Raw genomic sequence first — 16105 nt, 5'->3', positions numbered from 1 at the left:
CAAATGGCCTAAAATATCATTACCACAAATTAACCGTTATAAGAACCGTATCATCAACTTTCAAACATGTACGGATTTGTTGTTATGGCAACACCAGTGTCAGAGTGATACCCCAACTTCCTAATCATGAAGAAAATAACAGTGAGGGGCAATATTGGGCTTAAAGAACATGATTTTGTTACCATTGTTGGCAAATGCTATTTTTAGAAATAAAAACTCACAAACTTACAGAAATAATCTTAATAAATAAATGGCAAATAGAACATTTTTAAAAACTTCTATAAATGATCGACTTTTTTATATATATATAAAAACATCAACAACAGCAACCCTGAATTTCTAGGAATTCGCCAGTCAATAGAAACAGCGGATAAAAGTGATAGACCAATTTACGTTTATGCTAAACAAATACTTGAAACAAATTTACTCTTCAAATGAAACAGTCAACTACGTTCACTTGTCGTGCCATGCATTTTTTGTGTTTAGTGCATTTTTTTTTAAATTTAAATAAAAAAACAGTCACTTGCATTCCACGGATGGTCGCTTTGATCACAGCTAATCGATTATTATATATCTGCTTCCACTGATATGACGTCATTCAAAAATATAATAATACACTTTGTCTATTTCAATATTGTTCCAATTTTTGTAGGCTTGGTACATTCATTAAATTGGACAAACAACGGGTGACATGGATGCCGTAATTATAACAACATCGCATATATCCCAGTACAGACCATCGCGTTAGTGATGCTTATTAAAATACTTCATGCATCTTATAGGCGACACCAGCATGTTGCGAGGTAACCATGGAACAGCGTATGCTGGACGTCGAAACGAACTCTCCTCGGTACACTCCACGTGTTGGGGATATTCTTTTTATGTCGTCTTGAAACGATCCATCACTGTACTGCGATGCATGTCAATAACCGTTGTCAATAGGCAGTAAAACGTTAGTCCGAACACTAAGAAAGTGGCGAGACTCGCATACACATTATTTTGGCTCACTGTGAATCAAGAAAATAAAAGTACTGGCAAGTAGACGATGCCGACCGACGGAACATTCATTATATTACGACATTAACTGCGACTGTTGGAGTGCCGCTGTCGCATTGTCTTGATGATACCAGGAATATTGCGGAATATAACTACTGTTGTTTTTGCTATTACTAATGTCCCAAACTGGTGGCGAGGAAGAGTTGTTCATAGATGTTGTCATTGGCGTTGGGTTGTTCGCATTTGGCGTTGGTGGCTGCGGTGTTTGACTGTTCGCTGTAACATTCGGTGTATTCTGAACTGTTAGCGCTTGTGGACCAGATGTCTGATGTGGCTGCTGTTGCTGCTGTTTTAACATTTTCTTGCACTTTGACCTCCTATTTTGAAACCAAATTTTTACCTGCAATGTCATAGAAACAGAAAGTTATTAGCAGGGATATAATATAAGTTAACTGAATATGAACGGCGACCGAGAAAGCGAAATGCTATAAATATTAATATAATATTGGCAGGTTTATACTAAGACAAAAACAGTGAAATAAACTATTAACGATACTTGGCACAACACATATAATAACCAATATATAATTAAATAACCCAATCTATGTTTATCAGTTTATCCATTTACTGTCACATTTCATACGCCAGGTTGCAAACGCACGTTAAACCACACATGGTGTTTTGTTTGTTTGTTTTTTTGCAATTTCACTTAACTTTAAATAATTGTCTCGCTTTCCGCTCTTACTTTACAAATGCACTATCCGCTATACCTGTTAAAACACATTTCTGGCCTTACTGGAAACGCACTAGCTGCAAGCTAAACATTCACTCCGAGCATAATAATATAAAGGAATTAAAGGATTTGTTGAAAACCTTGCATACGGGAATATAATAAATGAACGGAATTTCAGAAAGTTGACAAGAGATAAGCCTCGACACGTTATTATACATTAACGGAGAATTGTGACTGGCTTTCATAATTACCGAATAAACCGAATCAAACAATTGTTGCTGATAAAATATTAAATTCAATAGAGAAAAAAAAGCGTGTTACTGCATGATTTTTGTCCATGTATTTATTTATGTTTTAAAACAAATTCGCAGACAATGCGTTTTTGCCAACACTACATCGCAGTGTGGCTAAAGCCAACGAAAGCGTGTTTTCAAATTCCCCCACCATATGTTATACGGCAATACATTATTAATTGACCCGCACCACTAATTTCTTTCGTTCACAATTTATTAATTGAAATTAAATAATTTAACTGAAGATCTTATTAATTGAATTTTAACGCGAAATGAATAGACATTAAATGTGATAATACTAATACGTTTGATGTGTTATTTAAAGGTACCGGTATTCCCATAGCGCCTAAGATCTGAGTTGACACACGACAAACTATAAAAAAAATAATATGACACGGGCGGGCACATTTGGTAATATGATATTTCCTTATTAATAAAACCTTTGATCGACACATTTTTAGAGCTAAAACATTGTTACTAATAGTTTTATTTATTTATTAATATAATTTTTTGTCAGAGACGAATTGAATGTTTGCTTCAACACAAGCCCACTAGTGTTCTGGTCGGCACGTACACGCGAGATCACTAAATAAATTTAAGACACAGGGGAATGTTTGTAAAAAGTCTTTTTGTGTTTTGATATTGAGACAGTACCAATATTGTATTGATTCAAAATAATTCTGTCAAATTCGATGTGGGTTATTTCATGAAACAATGTATTTATATGGCATAAGCTTTTACATCTTTATTCCAAAAAAATTGGATCAAAACATAGTTAACTTTATCGTGATATGCTAACTGGACCGAATCAGCAATTTATCGATGATCGATTTTTCTTTTAAATTGTTTATCTCGCAACTTGACGAAGCGAACGCTTTCACGAAAAAAAAATGTTACTGGGCGATTGCAACTAAATTCATCGTGAAATTACTAATGGTAACGCGGTAACCGTAGGTGTTGAATCACGTTAGAACGGTAACGCTGTATGGTTGGAGCCCAGTCGAGTGTCAGAGCCTGCAGTGTCTCCGTTGCGAAGACCCAGAAGGCAACGCACAATGCTGAAATGAATACCAATAAAACGTGAGCGCAGTTGGTATATATTTCAGAATAAAAAAACTCGATGCTTTCATGGTGATACAATTACGAGCACGACACAGGGTATAAAATGTCGCTTTTACAATTATATTATTTACAAATTTGCATGCATATGTTGAGACTAATTGCACGAAGCACCCCTGCTATAGTGCAGGAAATCCGACCCAAGTGGTGGAAAATGATAAAAAGAATAAAAATCGGGAAAATTAATGCAGAATTATCATTATCAATATTTTACTAGTGAAATAATTACAATGATCGGAAATACACGTTGAAAAGTGAATAAATTCCACAGAAATTTCGGGATTTAAACTTATGTGTAATTTTCATCAATTCTAATTTCATATTCATCGTATTGTTCCCCACTGTGACTGCAATCCACGACGAATTACAAAGGAATATCGCTTCCATTTTTTTTGAATTGATTTTAATTATTATTCTATTGTTAATTCGTTATTTTTTGTCATTCCATTGAAAAAAGGACAAAGTCTAGTGAAGCATCTACTTGTATGTGTCTTGTTTTCGATCAGCCAAGAATAAACTCGTTTCAGAAAGAACACCAGTACCGGGTTGTTATTGAACGATTATTTCCTGTAGTATACTTCGTTTTCACGTCTCTACTTCCTGAAACGCGAAACATGGCCACTGCTACTTTCGCCCAGAGCTACGTTAAATTGACGATGACTTATTAACCAAATGTGTACAGGGCCGATAATTATTGCTGTTCTACAATCGTAACATATTAGCTAACAGTTCACGGTGTAACATTATATCTTGCTAGGGTGTACCCGTTTTAATAGTGTGGTTTCGTGTTCGACTCGTCACATCGTCAGCGAGCAAATCGATCCGACTCCGTACGATCGTTTCAGGGCACACTTCGAGGCTTCGTCGTAAATTATTACAAGAACAATAACATTATATGATAGCGACATGTGTACATTTAAATTCATAGCGAACAGAACAAATACAAATTCAATGATAACAATAAAGCCAAGTAAAGCTCCATGATATATTATAATCCCAATTATGGCTGGATTTGTGATCAGATTACGGGTTAAACCAGGACGCTAAACACAACTCGATAGAATAAGAGTAAAATGTACATCAATCGTGATAGATACAAATGAAAGTCGTTGTTCGATGTTTGAGATCGTGCAAAGTGTTGAGTAATATACAAAAAAGCATTGTTTACCCACGTTGACAAAAATAAACAGACAACCGTAGTGGAATTTTCGTTTGGGCATTCAATGACCCTCTCAGTACACTGGTGAGGCACTGAACCGTTCACACCGGTGGTAAAATTCAAAACACCGCTGACATTTTTTTAGGTCTCATGAATTTTAATCGCGAACATAGGTTGAGTTTAAGCGTAGTGTGTTTACTGACGAAATGTGGAGGTGACGCCGAAAGCGTTGGTACACGGTGTGCGCACGGTTCGTGTACATACACCGATGGAAGTGAGTATATACAGCGACTATGATCCGCCACCGCCGTACTACCACCATTGCAGCTACGTCAAATAATCCAATCGATTTAGACTAAGACGATTAAAAAAAATTAGCAAAATGTCAGAAAAATACGCTTAAACGATGGAATACTAAAGGGTTCAAGCGAGAGATAGTGCTTTAAGCCACCAACAGCCGCTCGTGAAATATCGGTTATTATGATGAATGTTATTAGGCTAACAAGGCAGTTTGTGGAAAGAGTGTAATTTGTCTGATTACGCGCCAACTAAATCAGCAATAACTGGGTTAACAAATAAACCATACTCGCTTAAAACATGTAAATATTGGTGTTTACGTATTTTGCCTATCGTAATGTAAAGTAATGTACCGGTCCAAGGAACCTAGCACGAATGTAGTAATGTACTGAACAACGAGGAACCTATTTGAAAAATAATTGAATGTAATTTTCAAAATTGAATCAAAAGTAAAATGCCGTATTATAGTCATCAACAAGTGATCGCTCATAAACAACGTCAAATTATGGCCGCGCTTTATTATCCATTTTTTTAAATAAACATTGTGCTTACCTGAGTTTGTGTAAGTCCTAACGAGGCGGCTAGCTCCGCACGTTCTGGTAGTGCCAAGTACTGCGTGCGTTGAAATCTTCGATTTAACTGCTGAAGCTGCAAACTACTATATATTGTACGTGGTTTCCTCATCTTTTTGCCTTTCCCGTTCACTCGTAATTCGTTTTCTGATGCCGATTTTTCTGTTGGAAAAATTGGGGAATAAGTTCTAACTGAGCAACAGGTATAGTGTTGTTTTCATGCAACGGAGCGTGCAACGCCATAATACCAGTACAGCGGCTGTGATTCACAGCTACGATTTATCTGTGGAACGGGATATGGTCTAAATATATAATTGACGATCGTAATTTTTTTGCTTACCGTCTCGTCCCATTGTTGGACTCGTACATGTTGTAGCTGTCTGGTAAGGGTTAAGATAATGGTGACTGTGATGATTTGCCATTGGATTCATGTGGAATGGATAGCCTAACGATCTCGTATGCTGCGCCGATGTACTGAATGGTGTGTCGTGTTGTGGTGGTCCTGTTGGTGCGCATCTCACCGGTCCTGGGTAGTGGTGGTGGGCTGGTGCGCCGTAACCCATGGGCCCGGTAGCTTGTTGCATCTGCTGGATCTCCATGAACGCTGATTTCGAGGCTTCGATGTCCAGTCCCTCGCCAAGGCTTGTCATTAACGACATCAGCGGACAATTATGAAGTATTTTTTTCTTTCCGTAACGACTGAGTGTCTATTACCACTATTCTGTAGTGTGAACAGTCGATTTATGCTACGGTGCTACTGAAGTGTCTCTGCCTTAAGTCAACAAGTAATGCCCCACGCGGCAAATTAATATGTATGGCGCTTAAACACGCCCCCGACCAAAACCCTCCTATGATTGGCCCAGTGGATAATGGCGTCTAATTAGAGAGCAGTGAATACTTAATTAGCAGGAGACGGAGTCGGACGGATGGACGGACGAGTATATAGAAGGCTAGGCTGCTAACGTCTACCAAAACCTATTGTCCTGTATTGTAATAAAGTCTAGTCCACAGGCACCAGCCCGATCAGCAAATCAGTAACGCTGTAGTTGCTGTCATTCATAGCAAACATCAATGACCACCACTTTATACACAGCGCGCTCTTTGTCGTAACTACGGATGGTAAAGTCAGCGATGTCGTACTAAAAGTTAACGTTGACATAGAAATTGGCTTAGCCATGGCTTGCACGGCCGAGGAGGTAAATGGCCCCCGCCTGGTTCATAATAACAACACCACTGGTTGAAGTTGCGCGGTGTCGTGGGCCACAGACAGGACCTATTATTTCTACATCATTATAGCCAAGCTTAATTGAGGCTAAGTAGTACTTTCTTTGAATGTATCCGACCACCAAACACAACAAGCCTTTTACAACAACAATCAAAGTTATAGTGAAAGAAAGACAGTACAAAAGTTTGTATGTTTGCGGCTGTATAAAAGCCAGCGACAGAGCCGTATGGAAGAGTAGTAACAGGCGGACAAGTGGCGCCGGCTTCTAATATACATGCGCATGTTGATTCGGGGCGGATGATTCACCGTGTACGGACGGCTAAGAAATGTTAATAAAGTTGGATAACTGTAATAAACAAACTTGTTACGCACTGCGATTTATTTAGCAGTGTATAACAGTGCAAATAGGTCAGCCATAATCTCCTCATCTGTTATTGTTCGATTTCACTCTGTAAATAAAACTCCCGGATGGTGGCACTATTGCCTGCTTCTGTCACAGTAATACCGCATAACAAGCATAAATTACGCCAATTTGATGTCATGCTTGTGATTACTCGACCTATAGCAACGGCATTAAAAAAAAACGAATTCGTCGCAGAATTGGCCGGTACCGTTGGGAGGTCCAATCGGCAAACCACATGTTAAATCGAAATTGATCTTGCAGTGCGCTGGTGGTCGACGGACATTCAAACCGTTCGTCACTGAGAAACTAAGCGGAGAACAATTCGATTCAAAATGAGCTGTGTGACTAGCCAATTCTACTTTGTGAGCTTGTTAGTTCATATTACACAGCAATTCGTTAAATTACTCAATAATTATCACATTATCGAGGCCTGCTTATCTAATTTGGTTCAATTCTATGATTTATATTTGTAAAGACATATTAAACAATTTTGGCAGTTAAATAAACACTTTCGCAGACTCGTTTATCAAATTAGAACCCTAATAAAAGTAACTAGTCGTAATTTAGCGATTTATCTGCCAACTAGGCTCGCTTGATTTCATTGTAGAGGAGAGACACTAGTCAGCACGGATTCGCGGCGGACGGTGTGTCGTCGGGGTCTACCGAGTTCGTGGCTCTTTTTTTTTCCAACTGGATACATTTCCGGAATACCGTGGCATACCATCCAGGTAAAGTTGTTACTGAAATATTCTGTAAATTACCGGAAAGCATATTGTCCTTTGAATATATGTAGTATGTGTTTGTTGCCGAAGTGTTCAACTTCGGGTCAATATGGGACCAGGACAAAAATATTTCAGATTATTGCATACTCCGAACTATGAAACCATCTGACCATTTATATAATACGATCAATTGCAGTAAAGTCAAATAATCTCGCAAAACAGTTGAATTTACTGAGTGGAATATGGATCCAACCGCACATTTACTGGCAGACCGCGACACACATATCCTCCGAGAGAGGAAAAAAAACAGTAATATTTATTTGAACCGATAGATTGGGTAATATGTTCCGTGACACCGTGGGAATCATAGCGACCACTTCATCGCAGAGAAGTAGTAAGCAGAATTCGTATGGATGTAGACTTATGTAGGCCGATCCACGTCATAACCGAGCGTCGCGCGTCGAAATGAGCCAATAGAGGCGGTAGACACATTAGATCCATTTTTAAATTACAAACTTGTCTATTGAAGAATATCTACCAGACAGCGTAAATGGTTTCTACAATTAAAAAATATATATTATTCAGATGATATTTACTCAAAGATCTGGTATGTAATTTATAGCAATACGAAATCTGCCGAAATCTATGAAGGAATATATCTGCCGCTTCTCGCTAACTAACGCGAAACGATGTCACTGTGATTGCAGGCGGCGGGGCATACCTTGGTTCATTTGGCTCACTGTAACTACTGAGAGCACCAACTACGCGACATGTACCCCCGCTGTTCGATGATTATCCCCGCATAATGGAATTAATTATACACGCAAATGTGAGACGATCTTGGAAATATGCCGAAGATATTTCGAATTTACTCTTCACGTTATTTAAAAGGTCCACTTATGTTCATAGTCTATGTTGTGTTCAATGTAAATATCTGTTTAGTATCGACCTTTTCTCAAGACATTCTCTTGAAGAATACCGGAGACAGTGTAAAGAAGAAAGGTTTTCGTTATTGTTTTGTGAGTATGTAACCACCAATCCTGCTTTGAACTGTTATAAGATCGGCGTTAATTCATTTTAGCACAATTGCCCTTACATCTATCACATTGACAGATCGCGTTACGCATTGGTCGTTAAAATCAATCTTTTAATAAACTTGAATCAAAATGAAATTTTTCTGGTTGTCGTAACTCATTTCTGCGTGTAGGCGGATTGGCTAAACTGACACATTGAAAACAATATTGAGACATGCAGCGTACAATACTGCCACGCTCCAAATCTGTCTGTCTCGATCGTCTGAAGGTACGTGGTATGATGGTGGAGAATCCTGGTCGCACAGGCGTGGCAACTCGGTGCAAGACGACGGTGGAAACAGAGCTAACCGAATCAGGTTAAACACAACCAAGGAATAATTAAACTACTAGTATTATTTTTTTTATATATCAACTGACTAGGTGGAATTCACGCATCGTCAAATTACACATAACACCATCGCGAGGCTTCCCGTTTTCCACCTCTGTACATTCCATTGTTTACAAGTCACACTACGGACCGTCTTTCCCAACACCTGTGAAAATATACACCAAAAGTGAAATGCATATCATTGTCAAACATCCATGGATTTCCAAGCTATTCACTCATTTTTTTTTCAAATCACGTGCAATGTGTTCACTAAGTCAGCGATGATTCAGCGAACACAGATGAAAGGAACAGGGCGCGCCGATTGTAAACGTCGGTGGCGCTGTACACGTGAACCTATCATATATCTTGATGTGAAAATGAAAACACATTGGGTTTATAGAACCGTTACGGTGGTGGTAAACCAACTGTTAAAACGTAAATCCAACATTAATAACGAGTTTTAGAAATGTAATAACATTCTGCGTGTTGGGAATTGTTTTTGGTTTGGGGACTGAGCAAAACAAAGGGGTGGTGGATGATAAAGAAATTAACATAAGAACAGTGGAAGTGTGAACTAACCGGGTGACAAACGAAGTGCTAGTCCCTGAACAATTACTTAGATATACACGTGCCACGAAACGCACAGAGATACGATGTAAAAATGAAAAACTCGCATGACTCGCAGCAAAATATTCTTTATGGTATAACTGAAAAAAAAAATACTCGCCACGGTATTTTGGGAAAAAACACTCGCGCGGTATGACGGCAAACGCTCCCTCGGCATTGCGGCAATTATTCCCTACTGTTTTCCGTGACACTCCCACTTTACTGCGGCAAAACACCCCCCCCCCCATGGTACTGAAGGGTAAAACTCCCCCCGTGATACTGAGGGGTAGTACTCCCCCTCTGGTACTGACGGGTGAAACTCTCCCATTGGTACCGGTGGCAAAACTACCCCGTGGTACTGACGGTAAAATTCTCCATGTGTTACTGATAACAAAACTCTCCAAGCTTTACTGACGGCAAAACTTTTTCGCGATATTGACGGAAAAAAATCCCCCGCGACACTGACGGCAAAACTCTCCTGCGGTACTTGATGGTAAAACTCTCTCGCGATACTGACGGCGAAACTCTTCCCATGGTTCTGACTCAAAAAAAAATCCCCCGTGGTACTGACGGCAAACACTCCCCACGGTACCGCGAGAAAACGTTCCCAACGGTATTACTAAAACAGCGTTTGTAGCCCTGCAGTCAATCATCGGAAAGCCGCAGGCACTATACGGTAAACTGAATCTGTAACTATTGCATGTTTCTCAACAGAGCGAAAGCAATAAATACTAAAGCAATATCAGCGTTACAACTCCACACATACTAATTTTTGTTTAAAATATTACATAATGTATATATAACCAAAGCAAATACGGCGAGGTATCTTAACTGACCGCGTACGGGAAAATCAAAATGAAAAAGCCAAACTGTATGTTTGCGAAGGAGCGTAAGTTGATATCTGAAAGCCTGGGTTCGTTTGTATTTAGTTTAGCCAATTTACTCTTTGGAATACTGTCTATCAGTGAGTACACAGTGCACCACAACGTGAATGCCAACAATTAATACTACCTCGTGACAAATCGTGTTTCTTGTATAAAGTTAGGAGAAAAAACATGTGCGTATTGAAAGAACTTTTATTGAAAAACAAAAGCTTTGAATAGTGGGTCCATGTGACAATGCCGACATCGCGTAGTTAAATATAAGGTCTACGCCGAGAATAAGCTTAACGGTGTCGCCAACATTTCTACATTTCACGCGATCGCACCCACAAATAACTGACACGATTTAAATATTCATTGCAGTTCTCAATTACAATATCGCTAGAATTGGTTCCCACTGGCCGGCTCTCACTACAAATACTGAAAGATATGAATAGTGCGAGTATGGGCATAGACAGGACATTTTCATGGTTAACAAATTGTAACTTTAACAAACAATATATTGAAGATCGCTGAATGAATAGCTGATTTGATCAGATTTAATAGCAGCCTAATTTTCCATCCTTCTGCATGTCGCGCATTGTTAAAAAGACCAATTTACCCCTACTGCGCCTCATAGTAGTGAAAGTAATGCTTTGGGCGGGCCCTATTCATCGTCTATTCAACACGCTTCTACGGTCATTGTTGTGTTAAGAAGTATTCAGTTTTGTCGATGGCTCGCGCATTTTCTTTTCTCTTCGGTGTTGGATCCCAATGTGTGAATATTTAACAAGAGAGCAAATTTCAAATAGCGGAAAGTTAGTTCTGGAAATATGAAGTATAGGTCCGTGTTCAGTTAATTGGTCCGTTTAATGGAAAAGGTTGTATCGATCGATGGAGTTTATTAACAATGGACACGGTGAAGTTGACGGAAGGACTCTAATACGATGAATCAAACTTGGATAGGGAATAGTGTTACCGGCTACACGTTGATTTCCTATTCCTTTAAAACATGGTCCCAGAAATAAAAACAAGCAACTTAAAAATCAAATGAGAAAGAAAGAAAAAAACAATCTGTTGCGTAATCACTGATCGAAATCGCGGATGAACTTTCGTGATAACAGTGTAGATATACGGAACATGATATTTGTGTAAATTGCTTAATGCACTTAAGTTTTCGATTCTTACTTAGTAAGCTGGTTAAATGGGCACATCTCGGCATGAAGTCCCATGATGCACCGAGGCGCGGCACCCTATCAGGCGAAAAAAAGCGTTAAATATTCATAACGTTTCGTAGCGAAATGAGTGGAACTAGGGTGCACGTGCGCTCGTCGGTGACATCTCTATATTTTAACACACTTGTATTCAGTACGCTTTAGCCTGAAAACAGCGCGTTTCAATAAAGTAGTGGAGCCTTTGTTTGATCGGTTCAGCCCCTGAGTTCTTCAGTCGAGAAACAATTTGCACGGCTTTCATTTATCCTGAAAAATACATTTCAAAAAAATGGCCTAATCGTGCAAATTATCCCAAACCATGGAAGAGAGAGGATATTAAGCCCAAGTAAAATAATTATGACGTTTTTGAGCTTTTATCTACGTTACAGTGGCCGTGATTAGACTGTAACTTTTACCGGTCGACTGTATGTAATTGCCGTTGAAATTATTTCCGATCGGCCCTCGCAGCCAGGCTAATTAAACAGGCCTGTGAGTATTGAACACATCGCCTATCCATCAAAAGCACCGTTTTCTTACAGACAATTTTACCTGCTTGCATTATAAAAACGATTCTGTCATTTTGCTTTAATTCCTCCAGGATGCAAGGCGCCTCTGTGTTCATCATATTGCGAACAGGTACAAGACGATCATGACAAAGTCCACCAACTCACAATTCCCATTGGAACTAACATTTTCGCTGATATTATTGTTTCTTAACATAAACAAAAAATACCATAGTGTTGAAATAAACATAGGGTATTAGAATCTAAGAAAAATAAATGACAACAGGCGAAGGAAATATATTTTGTAATATTGAGGGTGATCACGTGGTTGTCGGCCATGTGAGGGGATATTTGAATTATATGGGTGGGTGTGTTACATAGTGAAGAAGATGTGAGTAAATTGAGCGAATGTGGTATATGTCAGTGTGGTAGAGCAGAGGATAATGTACAATATATATCGGGGAAAACACATTTATATCCACGGAGGTTTGGTCGATAACGAAGGCTGAGCGATTTCCAAACTATTGCCGAGGAATGTAGCGTAGGGTAAGGGACTTTCAAACCACCACTGATACCAAGGATGGTAACGTAAGGTAAGGGAATTTAAAACCATCACCAATACCAATGATGGTAACGTAAGGTAAGGGAATTTAAAACCATCACCAATACCAATGATGGTAACGTAAGGTAAGGGAATTTAAAACCATCACCAATACCAAGGATAGTAACGTAAGGTAAGGGAATTTAAAACCATCACCAATACCAAGGATAGTAACGTAAGGTAAGGGAATTTAAAACCATCACCAATACCAATGATGGTAACGTAGGGTAAGGGAATTTCAAACCACCACTGATACCAAGGATAGTAACGTAGGGTAAGGGAATTCAAACCATCACCAATACCAAGGATAGTAACGTAAGGTAAGGGAATTTAAAACCATCACCAATACCAATGATGGTAACGTAGGGTAAGGGAATTTCAAACCACCACTGATACCAAGGATGGTAACGTAGGGTAAGGGAATTCAAACCATCACCAATACCAAGGATAGTAACGTAAGGTAAGGGAATTTAAAACCATCACCAATACCAAGGATAGTAACGTAAGGTAAGGGAATTTAAAACCATCACCAATACCAATGATGGTAACGTAGGGTAAGGGAATTTCAAACCACCACTGATACCAAGGATGGTAACGTAGGGTAAGGGAATTCAAACCATCACCAATACCAAGGATAGTAACGTAAGGTAAGGGAATTTAAAACCATCACCAATACCAAGGATAGTAACGTAAGGTAAGGGAATTTAAAACCATCACCAATACCAAGGATAGTAACGTAAGGTAAGGGAATTTAAAACCATCACCAATACCAAGGATAGTAACGTAAGGTAAGGGAATTTAAAACCATCACCAATACCAATGATGGTAACGTAGGGTAAGGGAATTTCAAACCACCACTGATACCAAGGATGGTAACGTAGGGTAAGGGAATTTCAAACCATCACCAATACCAAGGGTGGTAACGTAGGGTAAGGGAATTCAAACCATCACCAATACCAAGGATAGTAACGTAAGGTAAGGGAATTTAAAACCATCACCAATACCAAGGATAGTAACGTAAGGTAAGGGAATTTAAAACCATCACCAATACCAAGGATAGTAACGTAAGGTAAGGGAATTTAAAACCATCACCAATACCAAGGATAGTAACGTAAGGTAAGGGAATTTAAAACCATCACCAATACCAAGGATGGTAACGTAGGGTAAGGGAATTTCAAACCACCACTGATACCAAGGATGGTAACGTAGGGTAAGGGAATTTCAAACCATCACCAATACCAAGGATAGTAACGTAAGGTAAGGGAATTTAAAACCATCACCAATACCAAGGATAGTAACGTAAGGTAAGGGAATTTAAAACCATCACCAATACCAAGGAGGGTAACGTAAGGTAAGGGAATTTAAAACCAACACCAATATCAAGGATGGTAACGTAAGGTAAGGGAATTTAAAACCATCACCAATACCAAGGATAGTAACGTAGGGTAAGGGAATTTAAAACCAACACCAATATCAAGGATAGTAACGTAGGGTAAGGGAATTTAAAACCAACACCAATATCAAGGATGGTAACGTAAGGTAAGGGAATTTAAAACCATCACCAATACCAAGGATGGTTACGTAGGGTAAGGGAATTTTTAACCTCGAATGATACCAAGAATGGTAACGTAGGGTAAGGGAATTTAAAACCATCACCAATACCAAGGATAGTAACGTAGGGTAAGGGAATTTAAAACCAACACCAATATCAAGGATGGTTACGTAGGGTAAGGGAATTTCAAACCATCACCAATACCAAGGATGGTAACGTAAGGTAAGGGAATTTCAAACCACCACTGATACAAAGGATGGTAACGTAATGTACGGGACTTTCAAACCACCACTGATACCAAGGATGGTAACGTAATGTACGGGACTTTCAAACCACCACTGATACAAAGGATGGTAACGTAAGGTAAGGGACTTTCAAACCACCACTGATACAAAGGATGTTAACGTAATGTACGGGACTTTCAATCCACCACTGATACAAAGGATGGTAACGTAATGTACGGGACTTTCAAACCACCACTGATACAAAGGATGGTAACGTAATGTACGGGACTTTCAAACCACCACTGATACAAAGGATGTTAACGTAATGTACGGGACTTTCAAACCACCACTGATACAAAGGATGGTAACGTAATGTACGGGACTTTCAATCCACCACTGATACAAAGGATGGTAACGTAATGTACGGGACTTTCAAACCACCACTGATACAAAGGATGGTAACGTAATGTACGGGACTTTCAAACCACCACTGATACAAAGGATGTTAACGTCGGGTAAGGGACTTTCAAACCATCACTGATACCAAGGATGGTAACGTAATGTACGGGACTTTCAAACCACCACTGATACAAAGGATGGTAACGTAATGTACGGGACTTTCAAACCACCACTGATACAAAGGATGGTAACGTAATGTACGGGACTTTCAAACCACCATTCAATGTTCAATTTCAATCTTGGACACAATAAACTGAAGCGAGAAGACAGCGGTAAAATCACTTTTCAGCAGAGTGACATGGTGAACACTAAATCCTAATTATTAAAGTGAGTACATGTACGTGTTCAGAAATGTTGCATTAAATACTGTGACACGGTATGTGTTGCTTTAAGATTCCAAACATTCATTTGCTATTGCCCATACTAAATTCATATATTGTGACCTGCGACTGGTGATTTTATTTAAAAATCAGATAATTGTGTGGGTAGTAGCTTGTATGTACTTATGTTACATGATATAGTTATTCCTATAGATGTCCCACCTCAGCTTTCTGCTTGATGTGATTGTTTTGAGTTTTGTTTACTTATAGAATCTTAAATACAGGTTCTCGTATTTTTCCCCAACACATTTCAAGTTGAAATGCTCCTCAATGCGAACCTACTTACAAGATTTGTTCTGATTGGTCACCTATACCCAACAACCAACAGTCGGACTAATCAGAGTACAGTTTGTTTTTCTGTTGACAGATTTTTGCGACGTAACAAATTTATATTTTATTTATGCTTGGAATTAATTTTCGCTATTTTCATCAAAGGAATGATTCAGTGAAAACAAAATCAAGCAAATATACCTTTTTTCTTATATTTTACATTCAACTTGTTAAAAATCCGTGAAAATAAATTCCATACAAAATACCCAAGATGTCTTTTCAACGAAAATTAATTCCAGCTAAAATAAAGTATTCTACAGTATATAATGCTTCGACTCAACTATACACGCTTACTAGTATAGGAAGATTCGACGAATAAATTAACGTTCAAGTAATTTTGTGAAGAAATCTGCCGTCAATGCCCTGCAATGCAATATAAGTTGTTTAACAAGCGATAAGGAATTGTTTCTTGGAAAAATGAATCCAAAATATGAATATGAATCAGCGACAGACCTT

The 16105-nt window shown here is 38.8% G+C and overlaps 1 protein-coding gene across 1 annotated transcript; it reads right to left on the bottom strand.

The window, feature by feature from the left end:
* Positions 1 to 739: 739 nt before the first annotated feature.
* On the bottom strand, positions 740 to 5938 carry dlx1 (distal-less homeobox 1). Its single transcript, NM_001164899.1, has 3 exons — positions 5510 to 5938; positions 5150 to 5331; positions 740 to 1396 (listed from the first exon to the last, which is right to left on the bottom strand). Exons 1-3 carry the CDS (start codon positions 5826 to 5828, stop codon positions 1073 to 1075), a joined length of 825 nt encoding a protein of 274 aa, NP_001158371.1. The 5' UTR covers positions 5829 to 5938; the 3' UTR covers positions 740 to 1072.
* Positions 5939 to 16105: the final 10167 nt, after the last annotated feature.

Source organism: Saccoglossus kowalevskii, chromosome 21, assembly GCF_978046115.1.
Source record: "Saccoglossus kowalevskii chromosome 21, keSacKowa6.1, whole genome shotgun sequence".
NCBI classification, from domain to species: domain Eukaryota; kingdom Metazoa; phylum Hemichordata; class Enteropneusta; family Harrimaniidae; genus Saccoglossus; species Saccoglossus kowalevskii.
Note: the sequence above shows the minus strand (reverse complement) of the source record. Positions and strands in the feature narration are given on the sequence as shown.

Coding starts and splice junctions, on each gene's coding strand:
- dlx1 (NM_001164899.1), bottom strand. CDS start 5,828: ATGTCGTTAATGACAAGCCTTGGCGAGGGACTGGACATCGAAGCCTCG. Junction 5,332..5,509: donor TCCAACAATGGGACGAGACG/GTAAGCAAAAAA, acceptor TTTTTCCAACAG/AAAAATCGGCATCAGAAAAC. Junction 1,397..5,149: donor TAGGACTTACACAAACTCAG/GTAAGCACAATG, acceptor ATGACATTGCAG/GTAAAAATTTGGTTTCAAAA.